We start from the raw sequence: 18,477 nt of genomic DNA on the forward strand, positions 1-18,477 counted from the left end.
CCATTTCAAAACAAATCAAAAACAAAAAACAGTTCATGTAACCAATTATTTTTCACATTTTCATCGCTGCGCTTTTATCCAATTACTTGTTTTCTTTTTCTTTCTTTGTTTTTATTGCTCGACCCAGGAGGGTTTCGAGCTAAGGTGGGAGGAATGTGATGAGAGGATTTATAGATATTTAGTTTAGCTGGCTGCGGGAAGGACCGAGATCTCTTACGGCAAGCGAATTTCTCTGAGACAGTAAAACCACACAGAACTTGGCTCCAACGTAGGGTTTAATACCAAATCTTTAAAGTAAACATTCTCATAAGTTCTCGAAAACTTTGTTATAGGGTCGATGATAACGAACATGACGTGTACTAAAGTGTACTTACGAACTGCTACTCGAAATTGACGAAAATCTCGGTTGACAATACATCTAACGACATACCAGCGTCCAATAGCATCTTCAACGTTCAACGCTATTAAGAGGTACAATCGTACAGTGTATCACAATCTATCCCAAAAATCAAATAACAGTGTTTGTATGGAAATCCGATGTCAAGACCTATTGTACACATTGGCCAGTTCTAAGTTACCCCGGTAATAGTAGTCGCATTGTAATATACCAAAATTGGGGTATTGATACAGCATCATCTTCGCATGTACACATTTCAACGATACACATGGAATCAGTTGTTATTTTAAGGCCCAATTTTGCCAAATGCAACGTGAAATTATTTTAACAGCGACATAAAGAATGCCGTCAGGGACGGTTCCTTTTTCACCACCGCTCTTGACCGGTTAGTTCGCCAAAGAATTAGAGACAAACAATGCAGGCTAAAGATATAAACTACAATCTAAATTTCATAAGACCCTGGTAATTATTGCCAGAAAATGCTTAAGGAAAATAAGCTATCCTTTCTTTAGTTCTGCAGAAAAGAGAGCTATGCATACCAGCGTAACTTCTCATATTGAAAGGAAGCAGTAAGGAAAGCCGTGAAAATAATTGTTATACTGAGTGTATATTTAAAAACCGTACCTATTGAATAATTATCTACTCTAGCTGTTCGTCATTTAATGGTGCTTAAACGAAGATATTAAACTAAGGTACTTAGATTGAATGAATCTTTAAAGTCTTTGGAAGTCTTCCGCCTAAAATATACTTTTTTCACAGGGCAGTGTTTTGCTGTTGGTTTTCCTCGTCACTCTCGGTGTTACAACACGGCGCGTGACAGTCCTGATTTGCGTTACTGAGATCCAAGTAAGGGCAATGACGCAACATCACTTGTTCTAGTTGTTCGAGTATGAAGGTGAACGAGGGCCTCTCCACTGGCTTTTCCCGCCAACACTGCCGCATCAGCTCATACCTGTTAAAATGAATGACATGTGTCAATTATGAGAAGATAACCGACAGAGATAGCATCAAAATGAGGCCTCACATTTCTTCGGAGCACATCTCTGGCCTCTCCATTCTGTATCCACTGTTAAGCAGGTTAAGAAGCCTCTGATTGGAGATAGTTGGGTAAGGGGTGCCACCTTGATTGACAAGAGTATAAAAGTGAGGATCAATTTCAGGTTTATAACCAGTTTTTTTTAATATATATTAAAAACAATCAAGTAATATTGGTAGGCCTTGCTGATTTCCTTTTCAAGAGCAACCTGAAAACAATTTATTGTCGCTACTTCTCGGCATGGTATAATGGCTCATATACCATGGCCGCTAAGTCAATCGAAACCCTGGAATTGCATTATACAATGATCCAGTTTTTAATAATAGTATATAAACCAGACAAGAAGATAGTTTTTTCTCTCACTGTGATTAGTCATCCATATTCCGATAGATTTTTATTTAAAGCTACGTTTGTTTTGATGAACTTTCGTTTCAATATAATCAGCTGATGCTTTGAGCCAGTCTACCCACCTATTGTTCCCATCTCCCATAGTAGAACACCGTATGCCCACCTATAAGTAGAAACAAAACAATTATGATTATTTCGTTTCATAAATTAAAATGCATGATATACCATACTAAGCTGCCAATTAAAGGCTTACACGTCACTTTCGACAGTGAAAACTTGATCGTGAATGGCTTCCGGTGACATCCATTTTATCGGTAGCTTTCTGCCTGCTTTCTTGCAATGATAAACCTTCTCTTCGTAGACGTAACGTGATAGACCAAAGTCTGCTACCTTCACCAACCTGCCATCACAGACAAGCACATTTCTCGCCGCTAAGTCACGGTGAACAAATCCTTTGTGTGACAAGAACTCCTAAAGCAAGGAAAATGACGTTTGAGAAAGAAGTGAAACGTAAACATAAAATGGGCGAACAAATCACTGTTGAAACTCGTTTATTACACCCTAAATAGAAGTAGAGACAGGGAAGTTTCAAGGGACACTAAGCAACGACGAGGGTGCCATAGCAACTAGAACGTTACCAAATACATAAGAAACGAAAAAAGGAAATGGCCGTGGATAGCGAAAACTCACGGCTGTGAATTTTTCTTTCTCTTTGTCGCAGTACCTACGGATAGTTCGGCCACGTTGCACAATTTTATGGAAGTGGAATAATCCCTATGTAGTTCACACAACACGCACATATTAACACTTCCAAGTGAAGTTGTGGTACCCATCACCGTTATGGTTGGTTAACACTATTTCTCCGTTGTTTAGTGGACTTCCCCACTGCGCATGCGCATGATGGTAAAGTCGAAGTCCTGTCTGCGGTTATAGCTAAATACTAAATATTATTTAGTTGTTTACCCGTATATAACATGGAAAACCTCGGTTTGCATTTTTCACAGAAGTGAAAGTGGTTTTCTTAAACTCGCACCAGTCCGTTCCCCCAAAAAATCAATTTTGAACTTTCATTTACCACTCTTTAAAAAAAAAATTCTGCAAAACCAGTATGGTGACCCTTGTTTTTATCTTTTCAGATATCTAACCACTATAATAACATTTGCCAATTTGTTGAATTTCACAGTATACTGGTCAGGAATTAACAGTCCTGAAATACAATAAAATGAGCTGTTGGTTATTTTCTCCAGAAAAAATTCTGCTGTTGGCAAAATCTGCTCCATTACAAACATTTTTTTTTTTTCAAAACTGCAGAAATTAAAATATTTCAACTCTTCGTTCGTCAAGAACGAGCATGGTTACCCTTACTGTTTATTTCTCAATTTTGTGGTAAACAGAGATAAAATTAGGATAGTAACTCGACGATATTTGAACAAAATCCTGTTGTCACTTTCATTTCAAAGGAAGGTTTCTAAGGTCCTATTATGCAGGTTGTACTTCCCTACCATTCCCTTTGCTATCTGCCATGCAAAGGTCATTAGGTCAGCTGGCGTGAGCTTTGCATCGCCATTTACATCATCACTATCTGTCACCAAAGCTTTGTGTCCTGTTAAAGCACATTTATGTCCATCGCTGGCGCACTGTAAAGTCAACAATGCAACACTAAATTACAATTGTTTCACCTTAAACTTTAAAACAGAATTACACCTTGGGGTTTCACTAGCAAAACGAAAAAAGTTAACAAATATGTGTATGTGATACAATAAAGCATTTTTGCAAGGACAGTTGATAGTGTTGAAAGTATAAAGATTAGGTGAGGTGATTAAAAAACTGACGTTGTGAAGGTATTTTAACTGCTTTCCAAACCTAATTCAATTTTTACTCTCGAAAATCACCGAGTGTCTTGTTTGGAGCAATTACTGGATGAAAGGTATCTTTGTGGGATTTTGCTAAATACATGAAATGAAGCCTTCTTTTCAGAATCGAATATAATTCAGTTCTCTTTTACGTTGTTGACGCTGAAAGGATCATTGACATCCCCAACAAGTTAACTTTAAATCGTCCTCCAGGACTTCGTTAATAAAATGATAATTAAGAGCCGTTGTCAGTAACTTTCGAGAATCCGGCGACAGAAGCGAAAATTCGAATTTTTTTTATTTGCCCCAAAAGACCCTTTTGGTGAACTATTTTCAAAAATAATATTCAAAAGTTCCAGCGAATTTTTTTTTCGCCAAAAATTGGGAAAGTTCGAAATCGGCCTCAACGTGATTGAAATTATGCAAATTAGTACATTTTCAAAACTCTCGTTCAAGACAAGGCAACGTTTTCTCGAGTTGAAACTTTCACAATCGTTTTTACATCCTATTTGCTTGCTTCCAAACTATATTTTATCTCGACCTGAACATTCTTTCATTTGAAGTTAGCAACGTAAAGAATACAATGTTTGCTATTTCTTAGATAGGGTGATTTTAGCCATATTTCAGATGACCATATCATCGGGGGTATACAAATATACTGGTAATGAAATAACTTTTTTGAACGGGTAATTTTTCTTATTTATCATGTTAAAATATTTAGTTTGGCCCGTGAAAAGCAAGCGCGCTAGGTCGAGATGTGTGGAATGCACTTTGACACAATTCGCCATTTCAGCACTTCATGCCGGTTCCTCCTGTAACAATACAGTTCACGGAAGCTTTTAGATAAAAGCCAAGGTCTCTGGTTTCATTTCATGCTTTAATACACGTAAATAACTAGCTTTAAACTTCAGAGCTCCCCATATTAGCATTAAGTCATCAAATGATTCGTTTCAGGTGAAATTTTCGAGTTTATATTGAGCCGTTCAAGTGAGATGAAAGAGCCGTTCCCAGCCGAAACAACTTGAAATCAGTGAAATTAATACCATGTCTCTCATATCATGCTACACTTCCAAACTACCGTTATTTTTAAGCTAGAAAGTGTAAATGCTCCCTTTTTGCGTGACCTAAAACAGAATTTGCCTTAAATATTACGAATAAAGTCCACTGCAATAAAAAACTGAAAAAATCGCGCACTGACGTAATGGTAAACATCAGCCGTTTCTCAACTCGTCACATGGATGAAACGCGTCCGTTGTTTTACCTCGGTATACATTTATGACCAGAAAGTAGAAACAAAAATTCTTCTCTATGCCCATCTGTATAAAAACACTTGCCAACCAAGCTTTTGTCTTTTTCTGTGTGTTTGTCGAAAATACTGAAGAATAGTGCACCATTGTTACTGACTACTTGACTCATTCAATCACAACCGGATAACACGACTGAATACTAGATATAAAAAAATGCTCTTAATTCTCTCCAATCGTTACTCACATTACATCCGGCGATATCACATCCCAGAGGCAAGGCTGAAAGTTGTCTCAAATTTCGCATATTAAAAATTTAAAGTTTTGAACAACGCGAACAACTTTCATTGCGTGACAAGTGAAATGTGATACGCAAGCGCGCGAAAAGCACAGGAATAAGCTATGTCAACATTTGCGCTTGTGAGGACAGTGCGAAAATAATTTTTGAAATTACGAGAAGAAATTAAGACAAGTCAAGGTCTGAAAGGTATATTTGATTGCCGGATTGAAACGAAAATCATGTATCCCCCGGGGGGGATTTTACCAAATTCTCATCAACAACAACAACAACAACAACAACCTTTATTTTCCTCAAAATAAAGCCGAAATTAACTAAAATGAAAAGTAAACAAATCAAGAGCTTTCGAGGTCTCGATGCGGTATTTCAATACTATCCTCAAACAAAAAGCTAATATATTTAGGAGAGTAATGTTTTTCTTTCGCCATGGAACCTCTCCGTGCGGATCGTTCAAGCTCAAAAAATGCGCAATATTTGCAATGTGTTACGCTTAATCAATGCAAAAAGGGCGTTCGCTCGCACCCATACAGGCACAAAAGATCCGGCCTATGAACAAATTCAGGACGAAATAGTGTTGTTGCTAGAAAGGGCAGGTAAAGTGTTTTCATTTGAGTGAAACTAAGAGCATGAAAGAACATTTTATTTCCTTTTCTGATTTTCCCCTATTTTTTTAGAATCGTTGCTCATCATGATCAATGTATGCACTGTGGCTTAACCTAATCCAAATGGAACTCGTAATTAAGTTATATCTTCAACCAATTCCATATAAAGACCACTATAAATTGAATAATCACTAGACTCTGGTACACAGGTTCAAAAGATACTCTCACTGGCCTTTCAAAGGCTGTTTGTGTAGTGGATACTCTGGAGCACGCTAGGAGGATTTAACAAAGACAACGTCAGACTTGAACAGTGACGGCCCGTAAGAGATAACACCGTCTTTTAGACCGAACACGAACATCCGAGAAATACCAGCCGTGCCCCTTGTCCTTTGACACTAGTGCGCGCGCTAGAAAATAAATTAAGGTTAAACTCTTATCTTAAAATTCGATCAGCTCTACCGTCAGCAATAATGCAGAATAATGTTGTGTATTTCCAGTTAACATTTTATCACCATCATTGACTCATCTCAAACAGACATTAAAGCTTCGTTAAATATTTGACTGCAGGCTTGAAATAACAGTGTTTGTATGGAAATTCGATGTCAAATAATTTTCATAAAATGATAAAACATTGCTGCTGAAAAATTCATGAATTGGAAACTTTTGGCATTAGGAAAAGGATTTTAAGAAAAAATATTGGAGGGGTGTAACTGTGCCAGAAAGCGTCCAGTCGTGTTTTGAACTTTCCATACATTTTCCTGTATTTTTTTTTCCTGCGAACTATTTTTAGTACTTCAGTTCACGGCTGGTTCGCTTTACAGACAAATGTATGGAAAGTTCAAAACACGACTGGACGCTTTCTGGCACAGTTACATCCCTCCAATTTTTTTTCTTAAAATCCTTTTCCTAATGCCAAAAGTTTCCAATTCATGAATTTTTCAGCAGCAATGTTTTATGAAAATTATTTGACATCGAATTTCTATACAAACACTGTAATTTCAAGTCTGTTTGCCTACCCGTCAAAATGGCGTCGAAAACCGTGATAAGGCCTATTGTATTTTAACAAGTTAACCTGAAAAGAATTCTTTTTTTTTTTTCGTTCCATTCATGGTAAACGTCCTTACTGCATTGATTAACCGTATAACACATTGCAAATCTTGCGCACCTTTTGAGCTTGATCCACAACTTTTGAGCATCGATCCATGGCGAAAGACAAACTTCACTCTCCTAAGTGTATTAGCTTTTTGTTTGAGGAAAGTATTGATATACCGCATTGAGGTTTCAAAAGGTCTTAATTTGTTGACTTGATTTGTAAATTAATTTCGGTTTTACTTTTCCCGTAATGTTATTGATGAGAATCCGACACAGACAATACAGAGTGAATCTCGAAGGAGGAAAACTACATGATTATCGTTTCAGTCCATTAAATATACCTTGCAAACCTTGACTTGTCTCAATTTCATCTTGTAATTTCAAATTATTTTCGCACTGTCATCACTGACAAGCGCAAATATTGACAAAGCTTATTCCTGTTCTTTTCGCGCGCTTGCGTATCACATTTTACTTGTCACGCAATGAAAGTTATTCGCGTTCCTGCGTTGTTCAAAACTTTAAATTTCTAATATGCAGAATTTGAGACAACTTTCAGCCTTGCCTCGGGGATGTCACATCGCCGTATATAATGTGAGTAACGATTGCAGAGAAGTAAGAGCATTTCATTATATCTAGTATTCAGTCGTGTTATCCGGTTGTAATTGAATGAGTCAAGTAGTCAGTAACAATGGTGCACTATTCTTCAGTATTTTCGACAAACACACAGAAAAATAAAAGCTTGGTTGGCAAATGTTTTTATACAGATGGGCATAGAGAAGAATTTTTGTTTCTCCTTTCTGGTCATAAATGTATACAGAGGTAAAACAACGGACGCGTTTCATCCATGTGACGAGTTGAGAAACGGCTGATGTTTACATTTACGTCGGTGCGCGATTTTTTTCAGTTTTTTATTGCAGTGGACTTTATTCGTAATATTTAAGGCAAATTCTGTTTTAGGTCACGCAAAAAGGGAGCATTTACACTTTCTAGCTTAAAAATAACGGTAGTTTGGAAGTGTAGCATGATATGAGAGACATGGTATTAATTTCACTGATTTCAAGTTGTTTCGGCTGGGAACGGCTCTTTCATCTCACTTGAACGGCTCAATATAAACTCGAAAATTTCACCTGAAACGAATCATTTGATGACTTAATGCTAATATGGGGAGCTCTGAAGTTTAAAGCTAGTTATTTACGTGTATTAAAGCATGAAATGAAACCAGAGACCTTGGCTTTTATCTAAAAGCTTCCGTGAACTGTATTGTTACAGGAGGAACCGGCATGAAGTGCTGAAATGGCGAATTGTGTCAAAGTGCATTCCACACATCTCGACCTAGCGCGCTTGCTTTTCACGGGCCAAACTAAATATTTTAACATGATAAATAAGAAAAATTACCCGTTCAAAAAAGTTATTTCATTACCAGTATATTTGTATACCCCCGATGATATGGTCATCTGAAATATGGCTAAAATCACCCTATCTAAGAAATAGCAAACATTGTATTCTTTACGTTGCTAACTTCAAATGAAAGAATGTTCAGGTCGAGATAAAATATAGTTTGGAAGCAAGCAAATAGGATGTAAAAACGATTGTGAAAGTTTCAACTCGAGAAAACGTCGCCTTGTCTTGAACGAGAGTTTTGAAAATGTACTAATTTGCATAATTTCAATCGGGCCATCGGGCACGTTGAGGCCGATTTTGAACTTTCCTAATTTTTGGCGAAAAAAAAATTCGCTGGATCTTTTGAATATAATTTTTGAAAATAGTTCACCAAAAGGGTCTTTTGGGGCAAATAAAAAAAAATTCGAATTTTCGCTTCTGTCGCCGGATCAGTCGAAAGTTACTGACAACGGCTCTTAAATACAGAATTGAAAATTCCATAAAGTAGACATGAAAAATGACTCCTCTGACTCTAATGAAGTTGATTAATGGAACTTATCACCTCTTATCTAATCAAGTTGATTGATGGAACTTATCATCTCTTATGTAATTTCTTTATCTCATTTTTGTTTTGCTTTTTGTGTGAGGAGAGGGGGACAGGGGGAGGGAGGTATGAAGGGTGGAAATTGGGTGAGTGAAAATAGGAGAACATTATACCAGCCTGTTGTTTAGTAGTTGTAATGTTGTACTGTAAAATAAATTGTTTTTGCTTGTTGCGTTGTCGAAAAAAAATTTAAAAAAAGGATCATTGACATCCCCAAGAAGTTTACTCTAAAAACATAAACAGGACAAATTGCAATTTAAATGCCAAACGTAAAGAAGAAAAATATGCACAGTACGTACATCATATGCTTCTTCAGTTATCATTCCCTGGTTTTGATATCCCGTGTTGCAAAGGGCATCATCTCCCATTTCTTTAGCGGCTTGTTTGATCTAAAAGCAAAACAAACAAAAAAATCATTTAAGTCTTGAAATGGGCCTCGTTTTCAAACTGAGGTAATATGTAAATCTCATTGTCCTATCTTTTCTAGATAACTAGTTGCTTTAAGCTTTTTTGGCGATTATAACTCAAAGATGAACTTGGTGACCCACATTTTTTACTTTCGAATTGCAATTAATTAACATGTCAAGACGTAACTTTTTGCAGAATTTAAACAAGTTGTAGGGAAGGGCACAGAGCCAGTTTAAGTTTTTGAAAATTTAAGGTGGCTCCGAACTCCTCCCAACGGCCCCCTTTTTTTGTTTTTGAAAACTTTAAAGGTTACCCGGGACCTTCAGAGGTGTCTCGGGTCCAAGCAGTGTAGCGCGTCCGGTTTAAACTGTAGATACCCAAACCCTATATCAAATTAAAGCTTATAGGGCTGGCTATCAAACGGTACCAAGAATTTTGAAATAAAAAGAATTGTTGAATTTTTCACGACCTCTTAATGCGAGCGTCCGAATCACCTTTCGAAAGCTACAAGTCAAAGCGAATTTTGTTTTTCGCTAATTTAATTTGCTCCTCAGTTTCCGGACCCAAAGCGCTAAAAAAAACGTGTCTGCGTTTTGGCATATTCAGTTCCAGTGAAAAGTTACAGAACATTTTCGAAGTAGGTTTTAAAAAATGTGGAGTTATCATACAAAAATCGCTCTTGGAAAAAAAAATTTTTCGAAATAAAAAATTCGCAGATACGTTTTTGTTGTTCATATGTTAAACTAGCTGCTGTCCAAATTTGAAGGCAAACAAACAAATTCCTTTAGAGTTTTATCTCTTTGAAGTGACTCCTCCAAGTGAAAAAAATTTATTCGAGAAAACAGCGCTAAAAATTCGGCAATTCATTTTATTTCAAAATTCTTGGTTTAGTTGGATAGCCAGCTGTATAAGCTTTAATTTGATATAAGGGTTCAGGTATCTACAGTTTAAACCGGACGCGCTACATCCCTTGGACGCGAGACACCTCTGAAGGTACCGGGTAACCGTAAAACGTTCCGTCTTCACATGCTGATTACGGTTCGAAAAGTAGAAAATACGGATAACTACGCTCGTTTTTTAGTTATATTCACCGAAAGCTAAAATTAAAGCTGTTTTTCAATGGTTATATTGTTGCTTTGGTAACCTAATTAGTCTAAAAGCAGTTGTCTGTTACTATTATGGAAATATCCGCTGATAAAAAGAGATGATCAAATTATAACTGAAGGGAAGTGATGGTAACCATTGTGAGCCACCTTAAACTATATGAAAATGAGACTACAATATCAACACGGATTCTAACCATTTTCTCACCTGTTCTCGTCTTTGCCTGAGATATTGACGTAAATCACCATACTCAGCAAACTCGACCACCAAAAACATGGGAACTGTCACAGTGCAACAAGCTAATAAGTTTAATATGTTACGATGATATCCAATTTGCTTCATGAGTTCTATTTCCTCAAGAAATTCTTGCTTTTGTTCTTCCGTGGCACCATCTAATATAAAGTGGAATGAATTATGAGAAAGAAAATAAAGTCCACAGCTTGTCAGTATTGGCTCATACGACGTTAAAGCTTTTAACAAATGAATCTTAGCTAACTAACTTTATAATACCTAATACCTAATACAATATAATTAAATATTACGTCCTCATAACGCCATATAAATCAATGACGTGTCTTGGTAAGGCTTAGCTCGAGCCTAAGAACGTTGACAGCAGAAACCAAGGATATTTTCCCATGTTGACGGCCCACGTACTCAGTATCCTAGGTAATATACCCCAAGTTATGTTACAGAAACACATCGGTAGTATAACAGAGCCTGATTCAACAGACAGGAAAGTTGATATTGAGGGAAAGGGCCATGGTAGAAAGGCTTGATTGTGGCTAAAGTAGTGAAATAAGAGGCAATGGAGGTCGGCATATACACCCGCTCGTGCTGCAGTAGCTCTAACCCGTCAAAGCAAACATCCTCTCTTTAGAAATTACCACTGTAATCTATCCAATCTATCTAAATTTCCGCGTTCTTTTGAAAGCAAGGGAGAATCAACGTACAAAATAAAAACAAGTAAATCTTACTTCTCAGCATTTTCACAGCAACTTTCAGACCAGCTTTCTCTTCTTTTGCCTCTTTTTTCCTCCATCGAGTGGATTTTTTCCTTCTGTTTGTAGCATCCGTTTGTTTCAAAAGTTCCCCACTGTACACTTTCCCGAAGGCTCCTTCTCCAATATTCTTACACAAAGAAATGTCATCAAATAAGACTTCCCACTGGTCGGTGATCTCTGAATTTGACCTGAAAAAAAAAATGTGGGGTCAAATGTTGCTCCAACTTACCTCTTTAAAATTAGTTTCAAATGGTTGCTCTGGTTAATTAAGTAGTGGATCACTTTACATTACAATAGTAATAGTTTAATAAGCCATTTTGTCACAATTGAAATCTCTTTTTTATTTATTTATTTATTTATTTATTTATTTATTTATTCAGGGATACGTGAAGTGCTCATTATCAGGTTTCTCTTGCCGCCATTTTACATACAGAGATAATATCAGGGAAGAGGTCACTCAGTATTTAAAGAACTGCTGCAGTTAGCTTCTTTTGTTTATCGGAAAGTCACACGTCACTCAAAATGGGGACCTTAAAGATGTCACCTCTTGTAAAGTACTATATAGTGGACTGAGGTTCTTTGCAAAAATTTCTGGTCACGGATAATAATGATGGAAATGGATTAAAATCCTTCTCTTTCGTCTTGGAAATATAACCAGGGTTGTTTTTCATTTGAGAAAATTATTTGATATCTTCCTCTTTGTGTTCTAGGAGCATTTCATGAAAGAAAAGGTGCTAAACTTCAGTTTCACAGCACAGTCTTGACCACCAAACGTAAAGCGAGTCGTGTTTATAGATTTTGGGCAAGCGAGTGCTTAACTTGTATTTGAAGATTTTCACGTCACATTCCGACGCAGCTAATTTCAATGCTAGGCACGCTCCTTTAGGATGAGTTCTTATGCAGGTGAACAAACAATGTCTATCAAACAGTAGTAATTCAGTTTTCTTTGAGTGCAGAACCCGTGAATAATAGCAAAAAGTTGTTTCCTGTTGGGGGCTCACAACTGTTGCCTATGTAAATGAAATAAGTACAATGTAATAACTGGTCCAAGTGAAACCTAATGAGCAGTCCTTTAATATAGCGCTATGAGTTTGTCGTTAAGTTGATGATGATGTTTTGGTTGCAGTTAGCGTTTTTTTTTTATATCCTTAACAACTACAGTCAACTCTCCCTTTGCGGACACCTCCCTATTACGGACATCCCGATAATACGGACAGCAGCTAAATCCCCGACAAAAATAGATTACAGACGTTCGATTGAAATAAATTTCCGCTATTACGGACACTAACTCGCGGCCCCGAGGATGTCGAGTGTGTCCGCAATAAAGGGAGTTGACAGTGGGTGCGTTTCTCTGGGAAAACCCGAATCCGGATTTTTAATCCAAGATCACTCACATCATGGTGCATCAAAGGAACCGATGAATCCTTACCCAGAGTGGATTCTTAGTATCTTTTGATACACCAGATCCGAGAGATCTTGGATCAAAAATCCGGATTCGGATTTTCCCATCTTGCCTGTAAGCAAACGGCGTATGGATTTCTTGTAGTTGGTTAAAAGTAATTACATTAAACCGCGACAGTTTCACTTTTGTAACTTACCCTCGCTTAAGGTATCTTTTAATTAACCACGCAGCTCCAACCAAACATAACAGAAACAAGCAAGAGCTTCCAAGTATCGGTGCTAACAAAGAGAGTCTATCAGGGCTTTGACCTTGTTTCTCAGTCACATTGTTTTCAAGACCGTGTCCTGTTGGGTCTGTATTTAAAGCAAAAGAGAAAATCATCTAAACATGTACTTAGAAATCAAGCCACGTTGCCTGGTATACGGGGTGTCCTATAAGTATCGTTGAAAACAAAAGCCTAAGATTATGACACCAAACAGGACTCTTTTCTTAACCGTTTGGGATCCAGGGCTTGGTTGCATAATTAAGAAATGGTAAACGAGCAGCGTGCAATTATCTAATTATGGATGTACACGAAAGAAGCGTAGTCTTCGCTTGGTCGACATGAGGCCTCTATATGTTATATTTAGCATTCACAATGGGCTATTTAATGGTGATAAAATGAGGCCTAAATTTTGTAACAAAACAAACTTTTAAAGGCGACCTCCATCCATTCCCCAAACCCTTTGTTCCACCGCGCCAATGTGGATTTCCATGGGTTAAACACCCGTCAAATGCTACTTTCTCTAATTTACACTACAGAGATGTAAGTGCCCCGATCACACCTAATCCAAGGCGCTTATCGTGAGATAAAGACAATTCACAAACACTGGTTATTTGTTGATTGGAAAGATGGAATGTGACAAAATTCTTAAGCTAAACTGTAAAACAGTGCTTAATTTTGTAGTAGAAGTTTTATAAACCTGAAAAACTAAAACGAAAATGTCTGCCATTCTTAAGTTGGCATACACAAAAACGTTTCCCTATCCGGGGCTCCACTATTACACTTACAAGCACGGCAATAATTCTCAATTCGGATCGAGCAAGCGATAAATAGAGATTTAGCTTATAATGATGGCTCTTTTACGAAGTTACTGATGGGTCTCATAGTACGTCCTCATCAGGAAAATTTGTATCATAATTTCCAAAATTAAAGTTTTGTGATAAAAGCGTTTCATAAGGGTCATTGCAATGTTGAAAAAGTTTTCTTAAGGTAGCATTTTTAACATGTACCAAAGCAGTAAGTCATTAACTACAGAACAAAATCTAGTTGCATCTTCTAAAATGTGCTGTCTCTGGGAATCCGTCACGGAAACGTTTTACTTTACCTCAAACCTACAGTTTACTATATACATTACTCATTCAAGGAAATGGTTTACCATCGCATTTGTGCTGATTGCATTTTTCGCTGGACACATTCCTTCCAATACAATCCTTTCCTTCCCATTTAGGCCGTGGTTCGGTACACGTGCGAGTACGTGTTCTGATTCCACTTCCACACTTCGCACTGCATGGTTGCCAGGGAAACCAGAGACTCCAGCTACCATTCACTGTGAAACAGATACAAAATAAGCTACATGACGACACGCTTGATCTAGAGAGTAAAAAACATTCTTGTCCAAGCGCCTTTTTGGAGACAAAACTCAGTATTTCAAGTCATGTAATTTACATCACTTTCGAATTCATGCGGGTTTTTTTTTCAAGAACACGTTGAGGTCTTGGCACAAACCCATTAAATTTGTTTAAATTTTTTTTTGGTGGGGGGTGGGGAGAGGCTGGCCAATTTCTTTCCGAACATTATTGGCAAATAAAAGCTCTCTGTGAATTTTCTTTCAGTAATTTGAAACATTCATTTGTTCTTTTCGAAGTGCAAGGCTCTTTTCTCCCACGAAAGCAAGACAGGATCGTTTAGGGATTTCCTAGCGTTCACCCCTCTAAATAGAAAAGAATGGCCAATATTTCCTTTGCAAAGGGGGAGAGTTTTGATACTAAGTGGTATAATTTTGAGACTGCGCGAGTGAGAATCACACTAGAAATTTGTGTAGAGTGAAATGCGCTCCTTGTTGGGGAGCGACCATGGAAGGGGTTGCATCTACGAACCCCCTCAGAACCTTCCTCCCCCTCGTACGCCCCAGGGTTAAAGTATCTAACATAGTTACTTCAAATATGGATTGAGACGGTTCGTTTGTGAAGAGACTATGGTGGGTTCTGGGTCTGGAAATGAATGTTTGGTAAAACTCAGGTGATCAGATAAATTAGCCACCGTTAAAAGATACAAAAGATAACAAAAAGGCAACGTTTGGAGATATAGCCCTGTGGTTACATTCAGGCGAGGGGCTAGGGATTGTGTCTCTTTACAGTGGTTTTAAGCTGTTAAATTACAGCAGACATTTACTTAAAAGATGGGTTTAGCTACTGACCATCAACAAACCGGTAAAGTTTTGTGATAAAAGCGTTTCATAAGGGTCATTACAATGTTGAAAAGGTTTGCTTAAGGTAGCATTTTTAGCATGTACCAAAGCAGTAAGTCATTAACTACAGAACAAAATCTAGGTGCATTTTCTAAAATGTTCTGTCTCTGGGAATCCGTTACGGAAACGTGTTACTTTACCTCAAACCTACAGCTCACTATATACATTACTCATTCAAGGAAATGGTTTACCATCGCATCTGTGCTGATTGCAGTTTTCGCTGGACACATTCATCCCAATACAATCCTTTCCTTCCCATTTAGGGCGTGGTTCGGTACACGTGCGAGTGCGTGTTCTGTTTCCACTTCCACACTTCGCACTGCATGGTTGCCAGGGAGACCAGAGACTCCAGCTACCATTCACTGTGAAACAGATACAAAATAAGCTACATGACGACACGCTTGATCTAGAGAGTAAAAAACATACTTGTCCAAGCGCCTTTTTGCAGACAAAACTCAATATTTCAAGTCATGTAATTTACATCACTTTCGAATTCATGCGTTTTTTTTTTCAAGAACACGTTGAGGTCTTGGCACAAACCCATTAAATTTGTTTAAATTTTTTTTGGTGGGGGGTTGGGAGAAGCTGGCCAATTTCTTTCCGAACATTATTGGCAAATAAAAGCTCTCTGTGAATTTTCTTTCAGTAATTTGAAACATTCATTTGTTCTTTTCGAAGTGCAAGGCTCTGTTCTTCCACGAAAGCAAGGCAGGATCGTTGGGGAACTTCCTAGCGTTCACCCCTCTAAAAGAAAAGATTGGCCAATATCTCCTTTGCAATGGGGATTGTTTTGATACTAAATGGCATCATTTGGAACTCTCTCCCAATATCAATTACTTCTTCATCTAGTTTTTTCACCTTTAAGGAAAAAATGTTGCAATTTTTATCTGTAAAATCATGAATTGACCAAGCCGCACTTACGCAGCATAGTATTTTCTATTTATTAATGACAGCCAAGATGGCCTCTCGTATAAGCCTGGTGATTTCTTGAAGTCTCCTCGCCATTACATTGACTTGTAAATTGAATGATTTCTTTTTTTTAGTAAGGCAAATAAATGATTATGATTTTGGGACTGCACGAGTGAGAATTACAAGAGACATTTGTGTGGAGTGGAATGCCCACCTTGTTGGGGAGCAACCTTGAAAGGGGTGGCACTTACGAATCCCCTCTAGCCTCCTCCCCCTCGAACCCCCAGGGCCAAGTAACTTACATAGTCACTTCAACTATGGATTGAGACGGCTAGTTTGTAAAGAGACTATGGTGGGTTCTGTGTCTGGAAACGTCTGGTAAAACTCAGGTGATCAGATAAATTGGCCACAGTAGAGAGATACAAAGGATAACAAAAAGACAACGTTTGGAGATATAGCCCTGTGGTTACACTCAGGCGAGGGGCTAGGGATTGTGTCGCTTTACCGTGGCTTTAAGCTGTTAAATTACAGCAGATATTTACTTAAAAGATGGGTTTAGCTACTGACCATCAACAAACCGGTAAACAAAGTTTGCCCATTCCTTTCCCACGTAATTCTCAAAGCAGTTGTTGGATTTTCCATATCTGTTGTACGTCAATCTACCATTCTTCCCAGTCCAACATTCATGGTACGCTTGAACACCAAAATACCGAAAGCCGTACTCTTTGCTAACCATTTCAGCACATGCATGAACGATTGACTCGAAGGAAGCATTCATGTTGTGCCAATCGAGGAGCTTTTGAAAACTTTTGATGAAGTTTAGAAACGAACGTGGTCTTCTTTTATCTCTGAAACAGCCGACTGGCTCAAATGAGTCGAGGATAGTTTCATCTGCATCAAAAGTAATAAGAAAATAACGAGATAATAATTTTCTTCGTCGAGAGGGATGGGTGTTGCTAGATTCAGGGAATATTCGTACAGTTAATTCAGGGGATAGTGCGGTTTACTCAAGCACGCAGTGGTTTACAATTAGAATACCATTTAATATTTCACCATGTCGCCACAAGCACATGTCGCCGTCTTTAGCACGCATGGTCTAGTTATCGTTACACTTGCAGTTGTTTTTACACCTAACAGGTTTCACAGCACAAATCAGAAGCTAAATAATGAGGCCTAAGAGACTCTGTGTTTCAAACGCCTCTGAAGTGCGATAACGAACGGGATAGTAAGGGTCGCAAACCCCTTCTTGGACCCTCCCCTCCACCCCTCCCCTCCCGGCCAGAAATGAAATACGCTGGCCTTCTTTCAAGCTGAATATAAGAACCAATGAAGTGTGACACTTTTGTAGAACACAATACATGCACTCCGACACCCCGAATTCTGCTGGCATGCCTACAAATACTTGTGAAATAAGTCGATACCCTTCTCACCAACTGCACCGAGAGAACACGTGAAAATGAACATTCATCATTTTCACCAGGCTTAAAATATACCATCACATTTATTTCATTGCACATAAGCCACACATTGACATTCAAAACCTGGCAGTATGCAGAATGTTAGTCTCATGAACCTAGTTTAAATGGCCTTAGCTCCCACGAGTCTCCTGTAGCTCAGTCGAATTAAGAGCATCCGAGCTAGTAATCGGTTAGTAGTCTTAGGTTCGACTCCTGATAGGAGAAACTGAATTCCTTTTTCCGAGTATGCCTGTGTTATTCACTGAATAATACACCATTCTCAAACATTCATATCTTTATTACTTTAAAAACAAATAAAAGCCACTTATTGACACTTTTTGATGCAGCAATTTGGCATGACGTCTCACACGCATGTGACTTGATGCTATTTTGGCAAAAACATTGTGCAAGCGTGTATTTGGAAATTTTGCTTGTTTTTTCCTTCTAATGAAAAATGATAAATTTTTCGTCGCATCTTCTACATTTTATATCATTTTAGTGTTTCTTAATAGCTTTTGATTATTTTTGAGTCAATTTTAACGTCCGTTAACTATAACAACGTAAATATTAAATTCTATAAGATAGCATTATGGAATACGAGTCTAGCTTCATTTCAAGCTGTAAATACTATTGAAGTTACGCGAAAGGGGAAGGCAGAATCTACCCCTTCGCTTATTCTAAGAAAGTCTATTGAATTAATAAATAATAATAAAATCCCTGACGAAATACTAAACTTAGCTATGGTTCAATGTATTAATCAATTATTTAATAGTCAGCCAAACCTTCACCGTTGACTAGATCTTCTTGTCTTTTTTTCTAAAAAGTTTCTATA

At 37.8% G+C, this 18,477-nt stretch overlaps 1 protein-coding gene across 1 annotated transcript in view; it reads right to left on the bottom strand.

Annotated features, from left to right (window-relative positions):
* Positions 1–596: 596 nt before the first annotated feature.
* LOC146481301 (uncharacterized) overlaps positions 597–18,477 on the bottom strand; it is a 19,005-nt gene continuing 1,124 nt past the window's right edge. Inside the window, exons 2-13 of the mRNA XM_085109031.1 lie at positions 16,756–17,079; positions 15,471–15,641; positions 14,188–14,358; positions 12,966–13,122; positions 11,341–11,555; positions 10,574–10,758; positions 9,154–9,243; positions 3,284–3,418; positions 2,035–2,252; positions 1,904–1,944; positions 1,422–1,518; positions 597–1,349 (exon numbers count right to left, since the gene is read on the bottom strand). Of these exons, the coding sequence (XP_084965157.1) occupies positions 1,151–1,349; positions 1,422–1,518; positions 1,904–1,944; positions 2,035–2,252; positions 3,284–3,418; positions 9,154–9,243; positions 10,574–10,758; positions 11,341–11,555; positions 12,966–13,122; positions 14,188–14,358; positions 15,471–15,641; positions 16,756–17,079 (2,003 nt within the window). The 3' untranslated portion in view covers positions 597–1,150. The remainder of the gene's footprint in view (positions 1,350–1,421; positions 1,519–1,903; positions 1,945–2,034; positions 2,253–3,283; positions 3,419–9,153; positions 9,244–10,573; positions 10,759–11,340; positions 11,556–12,965; positions 13,123–14,187; positions 14,359–15,470; positions 15,642–16,755; positions 17,080–18,477) is intronic.

Source organism: Pavona decussata, unplaced genomic scaffold, assembly GCF_977016875.1.
Source record: "Pavona decussata unplaced genomic scaffold, jaPavDecu1.1 SCAFFOLD_51, whole genome shotgun sequence".
NCBI lineage: Eukaryota > Metazoa > Cnidaria > Anthozoa > Scleractinia > Agariciidae > Pavona > Pavona decussata.